At 40.2% G+C, this 15,031-nt stretch overlaps 1 protein-coding gene across 1 annotated transcript; it reads right to left on the bottom strand.

Moving 5' to 3' along the window:
* Nucleotides 1-6,806: 6,806 nt before the first annotated feature.
* On the bottom strand, nt 6,807-14,708 carry LOC103432085 (SPX domain-containing protein 3). Its single transcript, XM_029105619.2, has 3 exons — nt 14,263-14,708; nt 7,818-7,983; nt 6,807-7,310 (listed from the first exon to the last, which is right to left on the bottom strand). Exons 1-3 carry the CDS (start codon nt 14,506-14,508, stop codon nt 6,934-6,936), a joined length of 789 nt encoding a protein of 262 aa, XP_028961452.2. The 5' UTR covers nt 14,509-14,708; the 3' UTR covers nt 6,807-6,933.
* Nucleotides 14,709-15,031: the final 323 nt, after the last annotated feature.

The following is a 15,031-nucleotide window of genomic DNA, read 5'->3' as shown; positions in this document are numbered from 1 at the left end:
AATAACCAGTCCCCCACTTTGAGCTTAAAGCAGAACGTCATGAACTTATTGCTGTCGAACTGTCGCCCGTTGTTAGTGACTATCGCATTGGGAATGCGAATCTGCAAAGGATGTTCTTCCATACGAAGTCTTCTATTTTTGCCTCAGTAATGGTTGTCAAGGGTTCTACTTCGGCCCACTTTGTGAAGTAGTCAACTGCAACAATTGCATATCGAACCTTGCCCTTCCCTACAGGCATTGGCCAATCAAATCAAGTCCCCATTGGGCAAAGGGCCAAGGGCTAAACCTAGGAATGAGCGGCTCAGGAGGGGAGTGAGGAATAGTTGCATAGCGTTGACACTTATCATATGAGCGAGATATTCTGATGGCATCTTGGTGAAGTGTTGGCCAGTAATATCCTTGGCGAAAAGCCTTGTGTGCTAAGGATCGAGATCCAGCATGATCTCCGTAGACTCCTTCATGTATTTCCCTAATGACAGTTTCTGCCTCTGCGGGCTTAAGACATCTTAGGTATGGTAGGTTAAAACCCCGCTTGTAAAGTTGCTCATTAATGATCAAGTAACGGGTAGCCTTGTATCGAATCTTCTTAGCTTGGACTTTGTCATTTGGAAGGGTGCCATGAGCAAGGGATCTATAAATCAGGGTAATCCAACTATCCCCCTGTTGTAAATTGCACATTTCCGCGACCATGGTGCTTGGTGATGCCAACAATTCGACCTAAATTTTTTTCCCAATCTTGTCTTCCACCGCTGAGGCGAGGCGAGCTAAAACATCTGTATGACTGCTTGCCGCTCGAGGAATTTGGGTGATCTGGTAGTGGAAGTGTTTAAGCAACAATTGTGTTTGTGCTAGATATGCTGCCATGGAGCTATCCTTAGCGTCAAAGTTGTTGATGACCTGGTTAACCACCAATTGGGAGTCACTAAAGATATCAATTCGTTTAACCCCAAGGTGTTTGGCCAAAAGTAAGCCTGTTAGGAGGGCTTCATATTCAGCGTCATTGTTCGACGCCTCGAATTTAAAATGAAGAGCATACTCCATCGCCACTTTGTCAGGGGTCGTAAGGACTAGTCCTGCTCTACAACCTTGTTGGTTGGACGAGCCATTAACATATAGACTCTATGCTGGGGATATTAGTTCTATTGTTTAAGCTTCCGAGGGTAATGAAACCACTTCTTTAGGCGTAGAAACAATGTCAACAGGATATATGAAGTCGGCGATAAAGTTTGCCACTGCTTGGCCCTTCTCAACTGGCTTTGGTTAGTAGGAGATGTCAAACTCACCCAATGTTATCGCTTATTTGATCATTCGCCCAGAAGTGTCAGGACTTTAAAGTATCTGTCGAACAAGATGATTGGTAAGCACGATGATGGAGTATGCTTGGAAGTAAGGGCGAAGTTTTCGAGCAGACATGACCAATACTAAAGCCAATTTCTCAATGTTGGAGTATCGTGTCTCCACATCTTGTAAGGCCTTGCTAGCATAGTAGACAGGCCGTTCAACATTACCATTATTTCGAATGAGAACGGAACTTACTGCTGAAGCCGATACCGACAAATAGATAATAAGAGTGTCACCAACCTCAGGTTTGGAGAGCAGATGGGGTTTACTCATGTAGTCTTTAAGGTTCTTAAATGCCTCGGCACATTCATCAGTCCATGTAATGTACTTCTTACTTCCCTTAAGTGCTTTGAAGAAAGAAGCATATCTGTCTATGGCCTTAAAGATGAACCTAGTTAAGGCTGCCACCTTGCCAGTAAGGCTCTGGATGTCTTTTAAAGTTACTGGTTATTTCATGTCGATGATTACTTTGATTTTCTTAGGATTAGCCTCAATGCCTCGTTGGCTTATCATAAAGCCTAAGAATTAGCAAGAGCCTACGCCGAAGGCACATTTATTAGGGTTCAACCTCATTCGATACCTCTTCAGAATGGTGAAAGTTTCAGATAGGTTGGTGATGTGTTAGTCAGCATGTTTGCTCTTGACTAGCATATCATCAACGTAAACTTCCATGCTCTTTCCAATCTGTTCGGCGAACATTGAATTGACCAGTCTCTAATAAGTCGCTCATGCATTCTTTAGGCCGAATGGCATAACTTTATAGTAATATAGTCCCCTGTCAGTAGTGAAGGTTGTGTGTTCTTGGTCTGGAGGGTTCATGAGGATTTGATTGTATCCTGAGTAAGCATCCATGAAGCTCAAGAGTTCACACCCTGTCGTAGAGTTTATAAGTATGTCAATGATAGGAAGAGGAAAGCTACATTCGGGCATTCTTTGTTTAGGTCGGTGTAGTCTACACATATTCTCCACAAGACCTTTTGGAGCAAGAGACTTTCTTTGGTTGGATTTTTCTTAACAAAGACCACATTTCCTACCTATGTTGGGTAATTGACTTCGCGGACGAAGCCTATGCCTTTGAGTTTTTCAACTTCTACCTTCATTGCTTCATATCGTTCAACGTCATAAGATCTTCGCTTCTGTCTCAATGACTTGCTCTTGGGGTCAATACTCGAGCGATGACATATCGAGAGAAATGCCTGGCATGTCTTCGTATGACCAAGCGTAGACCTCAGTGTTCTCTTGTAAAAAAAAGATCAATGCCAATCGAATGGGTGGTGATAAGGTGGTGCCAATCTTCACCATGCGATCTGGATAATCTTTTGATATAGAAACCTTCTCCAGCTCTTCAGCGAGTTGTGCTTGCTAGGTGAAAGAGTCATCTCGAGGATCGTCAAGTTGATTGTTGCCACCGTAAAGATCCAAGTTGGCTTCGTCCGGGTTGGTCTTTATGACTTGGTCATGTATAGAAAATGTTTCCTTGGGCACAGGCAGGTGTTGTTGCTTGACTGAAGAGTTGTAACATGACCGTGCACTAAGTTGATCTCCTCTGATGTAACCATTGCCATAGGGGGTTGGAAATTTCATCAATAACATATGTGTGGATACCATGGCCTTGAGATTATTGATGCCTGTGCGTTCAAAGATGACATTGTATGCCGTTGGGCAATCAACCACCAGGAAGTTAGTGGTAATGGTAGCTGTGTAAGGGTCTGTACCAATGATGAAAGGTAAGTGCATGCTCCCTAAAAGTTGCACGATATCACGGGAGAAGCTTATTAGAGGAGAAATCGAGTGATCGAGCAGTGTTCAGCTACATTAAGTGCCCTGAAAGCTTCAGCAAACATGATATTAACCAAAGCCCCCGTGTCTACCAGGATTCGTTGTACTTCAAAGTTGGCTATGTGAGCCTCCACGATCAGTGGGTCGTTGTGAGGGTAGATGATACCTCTTTCTTCCTCAGAGTAGAAACATATTAGATCCCAGTTAGGCTTTTCATACTTGCTTCCCCTGATGTCTTCCACGTGAAACACTTGGTGGCCAGGCCTTAAAGCTCGTTCACTGTTTTTCATGGCCCTATTGGAAGATTCAGATATGGGTGTGCCGCCGTTTATGGAATATATCACATTCACTTGGCGTTGGTTACGGTTATGCCTTGAAGGGTGAAGAAGGAATCGATAAATTTTTCCTTCATGCATCAAAGCTTCAATATGATCACGAAGGGTGATACACTTCTCGTCGTCATAGCCGTTATGCTCATGGTAGCAGCAAAACGTGCCCATGTTCTTCATGGGCTTGTAACCCGACTGCCTCAGCATTGGCTTCGGTATCATGTATGCTATGCTGGGGTAAATGGCCACGTATGTGGCGTTCAAAGGTGTGTATGTCTCATACATCGGAGTAGGGCATGTCCTGACACGTGCTTGACCCATTATGTTAACTGCCTGGGGGTGGGCATTATCATGGCGATACCCTTGGTTATCGCGATAGTGTCCCTTACTCCTTTTATTAAAATGAGACTGTTGAGGATGGAAATTTTTCCTTTTACCTTGAAGTTGATATGTCTGTTGACTTGGTAAAGTATTAAGTAAGGCAAGGGAAGGCATCGCTGCCGTTTGGAAGGTCGAGGTCTTCTCATTTGGTTGGATATGGTTTCCACTCCCTACTTGTTGATAAGGGGTGGTTGTGGGGGGTTTCCCTTGATATGTCCTTGCCTCGGCGGAGGCATGGTTGTAAGTCTGTGCCATCACCTTAGAGTAAGTCTTCCAAGTGTTGGCATTGATCATGTACTTGAAGAAACAATCACGTAAGCCCGCCGTGAAGGCTTTGAGGGCAGTCTTATCATCTGCCTCGGCACAACGGAAATACTCATAGCTGAAGCGGCCAGTGTACATATGTAATGATTCATTTGGCTTCTGGCGAATAGTGTACAAGTCATCCGCAGAGTGCAAGCGATCGGTCTGGAAAATGTGTTTAGAAACAAACAGTTTCCTCAATTTCTCAAATGAGTCACCGTCTCAGGTGGAAGACAACAATACCAGTTTAGAGCTCCGCCAGAGAGGGTGGAGGGGAAGAGAAGACATTGCTTTTCGTCGGTGTGCATCCAGTATGCCATGGTGGACTCAAAGAGGTTAATGTGTTCAATCAGGTCCTCCTTTCCATAGAGTTGCAAGCCAAGCTTCTGCTTTATCTTTGCTTGGAAGGGGGTGTCGAGGATCCTCCTTGTAAGAAGGCCAGGCCTAGGTTGGTTCCAATAAGGTATCTCAGCTTGTCGTTCGGCCTTCAACTTGTTTACTTCCTTAAGGAGCTGTAGGATAAGAGGGTTTTGAGTGGAGTCATGTACCACCGAAGCTTTCTTTCGTAAATCTCTATCTCCTCTTAGAAGTAGGAAGGTTTGATCAAGAGCATGTGATTTTTCCTTGGACTCGCTGTACTGACTTCCAAGGTATGTCTGTCGGAACATCTCTGAGTCCCCTATACCTTCGTGTTCCTCTAAGACTTGTTTCCCCTTCCCCAAATTGGTAGCTGTCCTAGGACATAGGAGGGGACCAAGTCTTTCAGAGACCCTTGAGTCATTGATCTTCGAGCGTACATGAATGGGATTGTCTCGACGTTGCTTTAGAAAGTCTCGACAATCGCGAAAGACAACTTTCGATCCTTCCACTCTTTCTGTAATGAGGTGCCTTCCTCCACTCCTCCTCCTTCAAGTCGAAGCACCTGGGTTGAAAGAAGTCTCATGTTGGTCGCCATTTTAATGAGTAGCTCGCTCATCAACAGGAATACCCATGTCGAAGACAAATGACCCTCCGTGTTGGGGGGCACCCAGTTGATGGTTGACTTCCACAGGAGTGATGAGCTCGTGTGTTTTAGTATATCTAGCCTCGTGGAGCATCTCGAAGACCTTCTCATACTGCTCTTGAATGATCTCATTCTTCATCGCTATCTTGTTGTTCTAAGCTTCCAGCTCATCGACTTTAGCCTGAAGAGCAAACTTCTTTTATTCATTCCTTTGTTGCTTCGCACCAGGTGCAAGAGGGGTGTCATTCTGTGTGCTGTGGCTTCCTTCGCTCCCCATGTTAGAAAGGGATGCCTGGTCAAAAGAGAGTGTACAAATGGTGGAAACCAGCTCAACAAAGCTGAAGAGAGTGAGAATAAGTGTCGTTCCCACAGACGACGCCAAATGTTGATGCACAAAATCAATGAGGACTTTGGTACAACAGAAAGTGTTAAGTTTGTGAACTTCGCTAGATTGCTTCGGTCACTAGTATGGATAAGTATGTGAATGGATAGGGACAGGGAAGCAAACACAATATGTACGTGGTTCATCCAGATTGGCTACGTCCACGGAGTAGAGGAGTTCTCATTAATTGTGAAGGGTTTACACAAGTACATAGGTTCAAGCTCTCCTTTAGTGAGTACTAGTGAATGATTTAGTACAAATGACATCAGGAAATATTGTGAGAGAATGATCTCTATTTATAGAAGAAAGTTTCTAGTTTCATTTTGACATTGACACATGTCGTGTTGTGATTGGCTTCTGATGTCGACACGTGTCGCGCTATGATTGGCTTCTGATATCAACATGTGTCGCGCTGTGATTGGCCTTCTAGTTGGAGGGAAACTCTTCTGGGTCCTTGACGGTATAACGTTGACCGATGCTCAGTAGTTTCGGGATTGGTCAAGTATGGTACAAACACATCCAATTTTATGATAATGATCAAATAATTTTTTTTCCACAACAAAACAAAAAGTATTAAATCCATACAAAATTTGATATTACCTTTCCGAGATCCTTGGCCCTCACACCCTTGGTTAGTTGGAGCAGCAATGAAATTAACCATCGTACAGAAAAGTAAAACAAGAATTGGGACATAAGGGGTTTTGGGAAGAAGCAAATGAGGGGGCCTTGACAGTTTTGGGGAAAAGGATGAGAGGAAAATGGAGAGTGGATCTGTGATTTTATATAACATATGAAACCTTTGAGCGATGAAAGATTCGTCACGCAAAGCTTGCATTAATTAATCATCCTTAAATGTTTAACAAACCATTTCAAGAAACTTTGCGTGACGATACATTTGTCACGCAAGATTTTGGCAGGAAAAAGCGTCTTCGTGCGAGATGTTGGCGCCAAGTCCCCATCTTGTTGCGTCTTTTCTCAAACTTTGCACGACGAATATTTAGTTTCGTAGTGCAAATGCGTATTGCCCGACGAAAACCTTCATCGCATAATTGTTTTCAATAATTTTTTATGGTCAAGCCATCTTTGCGCTATAATACCCTAGTTTCATTGCGGAAGTGTCCATTGTGCGATGAAATTTGATGCATCATGTAAAGTTTGGCCCCGCAAGTGTTTTTTTTATCCTAGTGGTAGTGAGAGAAGGGATAAAATAAAGGGATGGTAGATATGGTCTTCCTGTTCATGCAACTTCATCCTCAAGTCCAAATTGTCCTCCTCTTTGCTGTCTAGCTTAGAGTAAAAATATTGCCTAGAATTAAAAATAAAAATAAAAACATAAATTCGACATGTTCCAGTTCTTGTGCTATATATAACTCCAATTAATTTGTCTGCTCATTTATTAATTCTAGCTCCTATAACTAAACAATAGGTATGGGAGGGCTCAGTTGGAATAACTGGGTGAGATCAGAGCTGTCAGCATCCAAGTTGAGAGGTGGAAGAGAATACTGGCTATAAGTAGAGCTGCCTGCTCTTCTAATCTCTTGCATGGTGAGTAGGGCTGCAACTGTGTTCCTAAATATTCCTTCTCCGGCGACCGTTACTGCTTCTTTCACTTCTCTTTTTCTCTCTTCTTCCTCCACTGTGAACACTGCATCTATGGTACTCTCACATGCCTTGACCAGCTTTGAGATATTGTCAGTTGTAAAAAATGGCTGCTCCAAAATCTTTTGAATGAATGGCAATCTCAGTAGGCCACCTGTTCTCTTGTCATACTTCTTCAGTATCTTAGCCAGCCCTACAAAACCCAAAAATTGTCAAGTATATGTCGAATCATGAATTATTTGCAAGGCCTGTTCCATGCGCTTGAGACGAAGATGACCCTCGGCCTTATTGGTGTGGGAAAAATGTTTTACATATATATTACGCTCACTCGCACATACGAATGGCCTTTATGGGAAGAGATCCCAACTTTTCAAAAAAAATGAGAACATCCTCTTTACCGTTAGATTTGGCTTTAATAAAATCCTGTGGTTGAGATTCTGTAGCCTGTGATTTAATCTCAGCCACAGAATTTCATTAAAGTCAAATCTAATGGTCAAGAGAGTGTTCCCATTTTTTTTGAAAAATGGAGATCCCTTCCCTTGAGAGAGAGAGAGAGAGAGAGAAATTTAGTAGAGAGAGTAATTTACTAGCAGAGGGGAAAAAGAAGAATGGGAAGTGGAGGGTGGAATGTAAGTTCTTGAAGGATTGCTGTATAATATTGGCATGAGCTTATTAATTAGCTTCATCAGCCATGGACTACCTGTGTAATTGATGTTGCTGTAGTTCACCAAGAGCACCATCTCGCCGTGGAAATCAACAATGTCCTTCCTAGTTTTGCCCATTTCCTCTTCATATATAGTCATTGAAGGCTGTCTTCCATTTGGCCCCCATTTATCAGTTACTCTTTGAATTCTCTGCTGTAATTCCTGCATTCACATTGTGTAGATATATGCTGCAGTTAGTGTTTTATTTGTACTTACAATAAGGACCATTTTCAATGCCTTCATATTTTTAATAAAAAATTAAAGACAGCAAATATATAGCATATATATGTGATTGATTTAAAATTAATAATCATAAAAAAAATTGCAATAAGCGAATCAACAATGTGGTGGGTGAAGGAGGACGGAAGATGCAATGTTTGTTTTTTTATAAAGGATAATTATATGGAGATCAAAATTTTATATCATATTTGCAAATTAAGTGATGTGTCACTGATAAGAAACAAGCACATAAATTGATACTTCATTAATAATCCAATCATCTACAACCACATCATATGATTTACAAATTTGATTCAAAAAATTTAGTTGGGTAAATTATATAGTAGGCCCTAAGGTTTGAGGTCTATCATAATCTCATACAACATCTTTAAAACATTTCACTTTTATACCTTACGTACTATTTTATTTCAAAATAATACATCTGTTACATTTTCCATCCATTGATCCGTTAAGTGCTAACATGGCTGCTACATTTATGCCACATGGCTGCCAAATGTGTGCCACGTGGCAAATTTTTTTTTTTAATTAAAAAAAAACCTAAATCTTCTAAATTAAAAAAAAAATTCCAGAAAACCCAGATCCCCCCCTCCCCCAACCTGCAACCCGAAAAGAAAAGAAAAAAAAAAAACTCAGCGCACCCACCCTCGCACGCATCCTTTTCCATCTTCTACACACCTCACTCCTTAAATCCAGATTCATTGGGGAGAATGGGATTTGGGTTGCAGGGAAAGGGATATGGGTTTTTTTTTTCTTTTCTTTTCTTTTCTGGTTGCAGGTAGTGGGTACGGAGGAGGAGGTGGAGGATGGGTGCACGGTGGGTTTGGGGAAGACGGGAGGGGGAAGAAAGGGTGGGTTGCAAGGAATGAGGGGTCGGGGAAGATGAAGATGGGTTTGTTTGTTTGTTTTTTTTTTTTTCCTCTCCTCCTCTTCTTCTTTTGGGTTGCAGGTTGGGTGGGTGGGGGTTGTGGGTTCAGCTTTTGGTTTTTTTTTTTTTTTTTTTTTTTTTAAATTTAGAAGATTCAGGTTTTTTTTTAAATTAAAAAATTATTTTTTTTGCCACATGGCGCACATTTGGCAGCCACATGGCATAAATGTGGCAGCCACGTCAGCACTTAACGGATCAATGGATAGAAAATATAACGGATGTATTATTTTGAAATAAAATAGTACATGAGGTATGAAAGTAAAATGTTTTAAAGATGTTGTACGGGGTTGTAATAGACCACAAACCTGAGGGGCTATTATGTAATTTATCCAATTTAGTTTTACTAGCATTACCATTTTATAAAAAGACGTGCTTCAATTCGGTTGAAGAAAAGACTTAATTTAGCCAAAAAGTAATGCAAGAGAGAATAAATGTGTAGATTAATTTTTTTTAAACTAAATGGCGTGAAAGATGATAATGAGATTGTTATTTAAGTTATGATGAGCATGCTTATTTCTTATGGGTAATGCTAGGGAGATTAAATTTCTATATAAAATTTTGGAAACTAAATGATGTGTCACCAATATGAATGAGAACGTTTATCAATACTTAAGTAATAATGCAATCATCAACTTACATGTCATTTAGTTTACAGAATTTTATTTAGAAATTTAGTCTCCCTAGCTAGCATCGGTGGTGAAGCTAGATAAGGGTGAAGGGGGGCAACCGCCCCTCCGCTCGCCGGAAAACAAGGCCAAGAGTGAGGCCTAAGCTCCTTTGATTTGGCTGGAAACTAGAAATCTGGAATGGTGGTTCTGTTGCGCAACTCCCCCTGCGCGCAGGGTTTGTTTTTATTAAAAAATAATACCCTAAACCCAAAATAATAAGTAAACGGTGTCGTTTTACTTCTCCATTTAAAAAAAAATTAAAGTAGTTTGGGGAGACCAGTCATTACCCCGTTCCTCCCCAATCCCCATCCCCCCACTTTACCAAACACGCAGATCCCTCATCCTTCCTAAATTTATGTAAATTTATATTTTCTAAATTTATATTATTTCAAACCCTAATTGATTATTTAATACGAATTTTGTTTAATTGGTATTGTCACAGCCCGTCTCGAAATTTATTTATCGTGGATGTGAAATGACGGAATTGCCCTTAAAGGCTATTAAGGTACGTGTGACATGTTATTCGAATAAATGTATACTCTCCTAAGTTCTTGGAAAATTTAATTAAGTAGATTAAATGGTATGCAAATTGTGTGGTTAGGGACCTAAAGGAATTGGATTGTGATTGTTTTGGGTGGACCACACACACACGGGACAAGCCCTCTCTCCTACCCGTGCCCTCTCTCTCTTCTCCCTCGTAGTTCTCTTCCTCTCTCCCTCTCGAACTTGTACAGATGAGGACCAAAACCCTCAAATCTTCACGGATCGACGTCAAAAAGGTGAGTTCCTTCATCCTTGCAACCTCCTGAGTCGATTGGTACTAGTTTTAGAACTAGAAACCCTCGAAATCACGTGAAATCCGAACCCCAGTTTGATGTCACTGTTCATGCACACGTGAAATGTTGATTGTTGCCTCCGGAGTTATCTAAGGTACATAATGTGTTTCATGTCTCGATGCTTTGACATTATGTTTCAGATCCTTCACATGTGATTCCTCCTCAACCTTTGGAGATTAATCCGGATTTGACGTATGATGAGGAACCAATGACTATCTTGGATTGGAAAGACAAAGTTCTAAGGAATAAGACAGTGAGCTTAGTAAAAGTATTGTGGAGGAACTACTCAGTGGAAGAAGCTACTTGGGAGACGGAAGATCGAATAAAAGAGATGTATCCAAGGTTATTTTATGAATATTAGTGGATTGAGTGTTGTATGAATTTCGAGGACGAAATTCTATAAGGAGGGGAGATTGTCACAGCCCGTTCCGAAATTTATTTATCGTGGATGTGAAATGACGGAATTGCCCTTAAAGGCTATTAAGGTACGTGTGACATGTTATTCGAATAAATGTATACTCTCCTAAGTTCTTGGAAAATTTAATTAAGTAGATTAAATGGTATGCAAATTGTGTGGTTAGGGACCTAAAGGAATTGGATTGTGATTGTTTTGGGTGGACCACACACACACGGGACAAGCCCTCTCTCCTACCCGTGCCCTCTCTCTCTCCTCCCTCGCAGTTCTCTTCCTCTCTCCCTCTCGAACTTGTACGGACGAGGACCAAAACCCTCAAATCTTCACGGATCGACGTCAAAAAGGTGAGTTCATTCATCCTTACAACCTCCTGAGTCGATTGGTACTAGTTTTAAAACTGGAAACCCACGAAATCACGTGAAATTCGAACCCCAGTTTGATGTCACTGTTCATGCACACGTGAAATGTTGATTTTCAGGGAATTCTAAGCTTACAGGGAGCTTAGTGAGGTCTCAAGGAAGCTCGGAGTACTTAGTTTGAAGGTTTTGGACGTCGGGATCGTAGGGTTCGAAGTTGGCCGGTTTTCTTGGATTTTCTTCGGTGAGATGTCGTATGTTTTTTAGCCTTAAAGTAGTATAACATGATTCTACATGCTTAGGGCTTCATTTTGATGTAAAGTTTGTAAAAAATGGTTGAGAATTGACGGAGAACAAGGAGATTGAAAAATCTCCAATTTTCCGACGCCGACGAAACCAGTCCAGTGATTGGAGGAAGAAGATGATGTGCGTGGGGGTGCGTGGGTCTGTGCCCCTCCCGGCGCGTGGGGGCGCGTGCCATGTTGGAAATTTTTTCTAGAAATACCTCGACGTCCGTGATGTCGAGTAGGTCACTGTGGTATATTCATATACCCAAATTGAGCATCGTATGAGAAGTTATTACGTATTGTTGGTTGTATGCTTTAAATAACATTTTTATAGTTGTTTCGCATATAGATGAGACCTATCCCGAGGACGAGCGCATTCAAGGGCGTCACAGGGGTTACGACCCTTCGACTTACCAGTGAGTGGGCAGTATTTTCTGTATTTACCTATATACTATTGATTTTTCCCAGAAATGAATTTAAATGAAACTATGTTTTCAAATGTCATGCATACATATATATGAAATATATGAATTAGTAATTGTTGCATATATATGTTAAATGGTGTTGTGGACGCACAGGTGAGTTATATTGTTCATATAATTTATTGATGATGTGAATTGTGTTGAGAGCTCATAACCTGCACCCTGGTGTTAATGCTTAAATTATTCACCCCGCATCACACGCTCACCTTGGATCCAAGTAAGTGCATGTCGTACAAACCATTAGAGGGTTCCGACATGTCGTATAGACCATTAGAGGTGGTTCCGACTTATAGGTGATCTTAGATTATTATACAACTGTTGATGAGAGAAGCACTAGAGCGTATTCTTACACCATTCTTATCGTACAGACTACTTTAGGTAGTTCCGGTTTATGTGCAGAGTAGCGCTGTATAGGTCACAGTGGTGACTCCGATTGGATTGGATATTGAGCTATAGAATTAACCGTACAGGACAGCTGCATGGTCTCAAGTTGATTCATTATTTCACCTGTTATATTGATGCATTCTTATTTTGTTGTTGATGTTTATAGCATGGCATACTTTCTGGTTTTTGATAAAGTTTGGTGCATTGAGAGATTTGAAGAATTATATGCATATTATGTTATTTTCTGGGAAAGTATACAGGTTTTACAACGAGGGGTTAGAAATGTTATTAAATGAAATGTTTTCGAAAAGTTTTGTTTTACTGACTCACTCAATCTTGTTTTGCGCCCCTCCAGGTTCTAGTTAGCAGCGTTGGTGGCCCACGAGGATTCCCACGGCGTACTGACATACTACATAAATGTAGGACTCACCTTCGGGTGTTGTAATTTAGTTATAGTCCTACTTGACTGCACCTTGTACTTGTGCTCTGAACATATGTGTTTCACACTTAAACTCACTCTAGTATGCTAGTTGGTTATTATTGCTAGTAGATGGATTTTATTCCTTCGTAATTCTTTTATCTTTTGTTTCCGCATCGCACTTTTGGTTACGTCACGCTCACGTGACGGCCAGCACGCCTTGATTCTAGGATCGGGATGTGTTAGGTATAGAATTAGAGGATTATCCTAATATGGTTATCGTCTATTGATTATTAAAATGAATTCTATAATTATTGTTTAGGATAAAAATTGAATTCTTGATCATTGACTGATTAATTGAATTATTGATTAATGTATACGATTATTCATATTGATTAATTGAATTGTTGATCTGATCAGTTATTAGTCATATTAGTATAGTCTACTCTAGGATTAAGAGTCTAAGATTTTTTTTTTCTTTCCCATTTATAAAGTTGTGAATAAGTTGTGAATGGATCAAAGGTTGAGTAATAACATGGTTGTTTACTTTAAGAAAAATGTATATGATTTTATTGATATTGAGCTTATTATGTAACGTTTTCATGACATGAAATCTTGCTGGTACCAATTGTAATTTGTTTGTATTGATAAATTATGAAAGACATTACTTTTGGATTTGATTGTTGCCATTTTTTTTAACTATGCACTCTATAAATTCGCCCATCCCCGACCATTCCTGACTTCGCCACTTACTAGCATTCGTCATTTTTATTAGTGACATATTATTTAATTTATAGCTTTAGTTTACCTAACATTATCCTTATCAGAATGAAGCGACACTAAAATTGGCTTGAGAAGATAATAACATCCTAGTCTATAACTGTAATGTCATTTTCAACCCTTTACATGTGTAGGAGTAGGGTCTATAATATATAGCGGAACTAACTAATTAGATGAGACTGAGTGCATGCAGTACCCATAAAGATAGTTTTCATCATATTTGACGTCATATGTTTATAAACATTTTTTATACTGAATATTTCTGTAAGACTTTCTCTTTTCCGAAAAGGTGTGACAATTTTCACTCTGAGTTTGAGACACGCAAGTTTCCCACATTCAAGCATAATCTACCTAACAACAACGACTACGACAATAATAAAGTCTTTTTCCACTAAAGGAGCATAATCTACCCAATAAGATAAAATTCTTAATTAAGAATTTGCTTTTAATTAATTGTCAATTTACAAATAAAAAGATCAGTTAACCCAACCGAGTCAACGACTGGGCCAAAACCAGGTAATCCAAATTGTCAGTGAACAAGTAGTGTTGTCTCTCAGACAAACTATGTATTAAAGCACACAGTAGATCTCGGTAAAAGAACCTGTTTGGACATTAAGGATAAATTACAACACAATCGAGAATAAGCGTACCTTATTCCGGATAATGAAATCCTCCTCTTGCTCCATAAAAAACGCATTAAACTTCTCAATCTCATTGTTCAACAAGTAAACAAACTCAGCCTCAGTTTTGCCGTACTCTGATGCCTGTTCCAACAACATGGGAGCTGAAGAAATCAGCTTCACAAGCTTCTTCAAATCCTTATACGACAAGAACTTGTCGCGCCAACCCGGCAACGTCCCATGCATTTGCTGCTTCAATCTCTTCCCAAACTTCATTAGCTAGGGTTACAAAGTTGGTGTTTGGTTACAGAGATTAGTGGGATTTGCAGAGAACCAGAAAACAAAAAGTAAAAGTGAAGTGTAAGAAGATAGTCGAAGTGCTATTGGGAGAGTTGGGAGGGAGGGAGGAGAGAATAGGGGAAGTTTTTATTAGGAGCAAAGAGTTGGTAGAATATTAGGGAGCATATGCTTGACGTGATGAAGTGGCTGTTGGAAAAGGTACAAATTGAGTCGTCTAAGTAAAAGAATTCTTGGGCATATTCGTTACTGTGTTTGGTCATAGTTTTAGAGTTAGTATTATGACCACTGGACATTGACCGACTCTACTATATGATGGGATTGTGCCATGTATATTCCTTGATTAGATACAACAATTCGGCAAATCTTTTTAGACGCGGTCGTCGTCAGATAGTGTTACTAATTCATGCGTGTTGCAGTATATAGGGGTAAATTTCATGAATTTAGAGTGTAATATTAATGAATAAATTAAAATTAAAATACTAGTGAATTAATAACACAA

Source organism: Malus domestica, chromosome 07, assembly GCF_042453785.1.
Source record: "Malus domestica chromosome 07, GDT2T_hap1".
NCBI lineage: Eukaryota > Viridiplantae > Streptophyta > Magnoliopsida > Rosales > Rosaceae > Malus > Malus domestica.
This window is presented reverse-complemented; position numbering and strand designations above follow the sequence as displayed.

Bases quoted from the DNA above. Each gene is read 5' to 3' on its own strand.
- LOC103432085 (XM_029105619.2), bottom strand. From the start codon at position 14,508: ATGAAGTTTGGGAAGAGATTGAAGCAGCAAATGCATGGGACGTTGCCG. The intron at 7,984-14,262 runs GTACGCTTATTC...ATGTGAATGCAG, and splicing joins ATTTCATTATCCGGAATAAG to GAATTACAGCAGAGAATTCA. The intron at 7,311-7,817 runs GTAGTCCATGGC...TGGGTTTTGTAG, and splicing joins CAGCAACATCAATTACACAG to GGCTGGCTAAGATACTGAAG.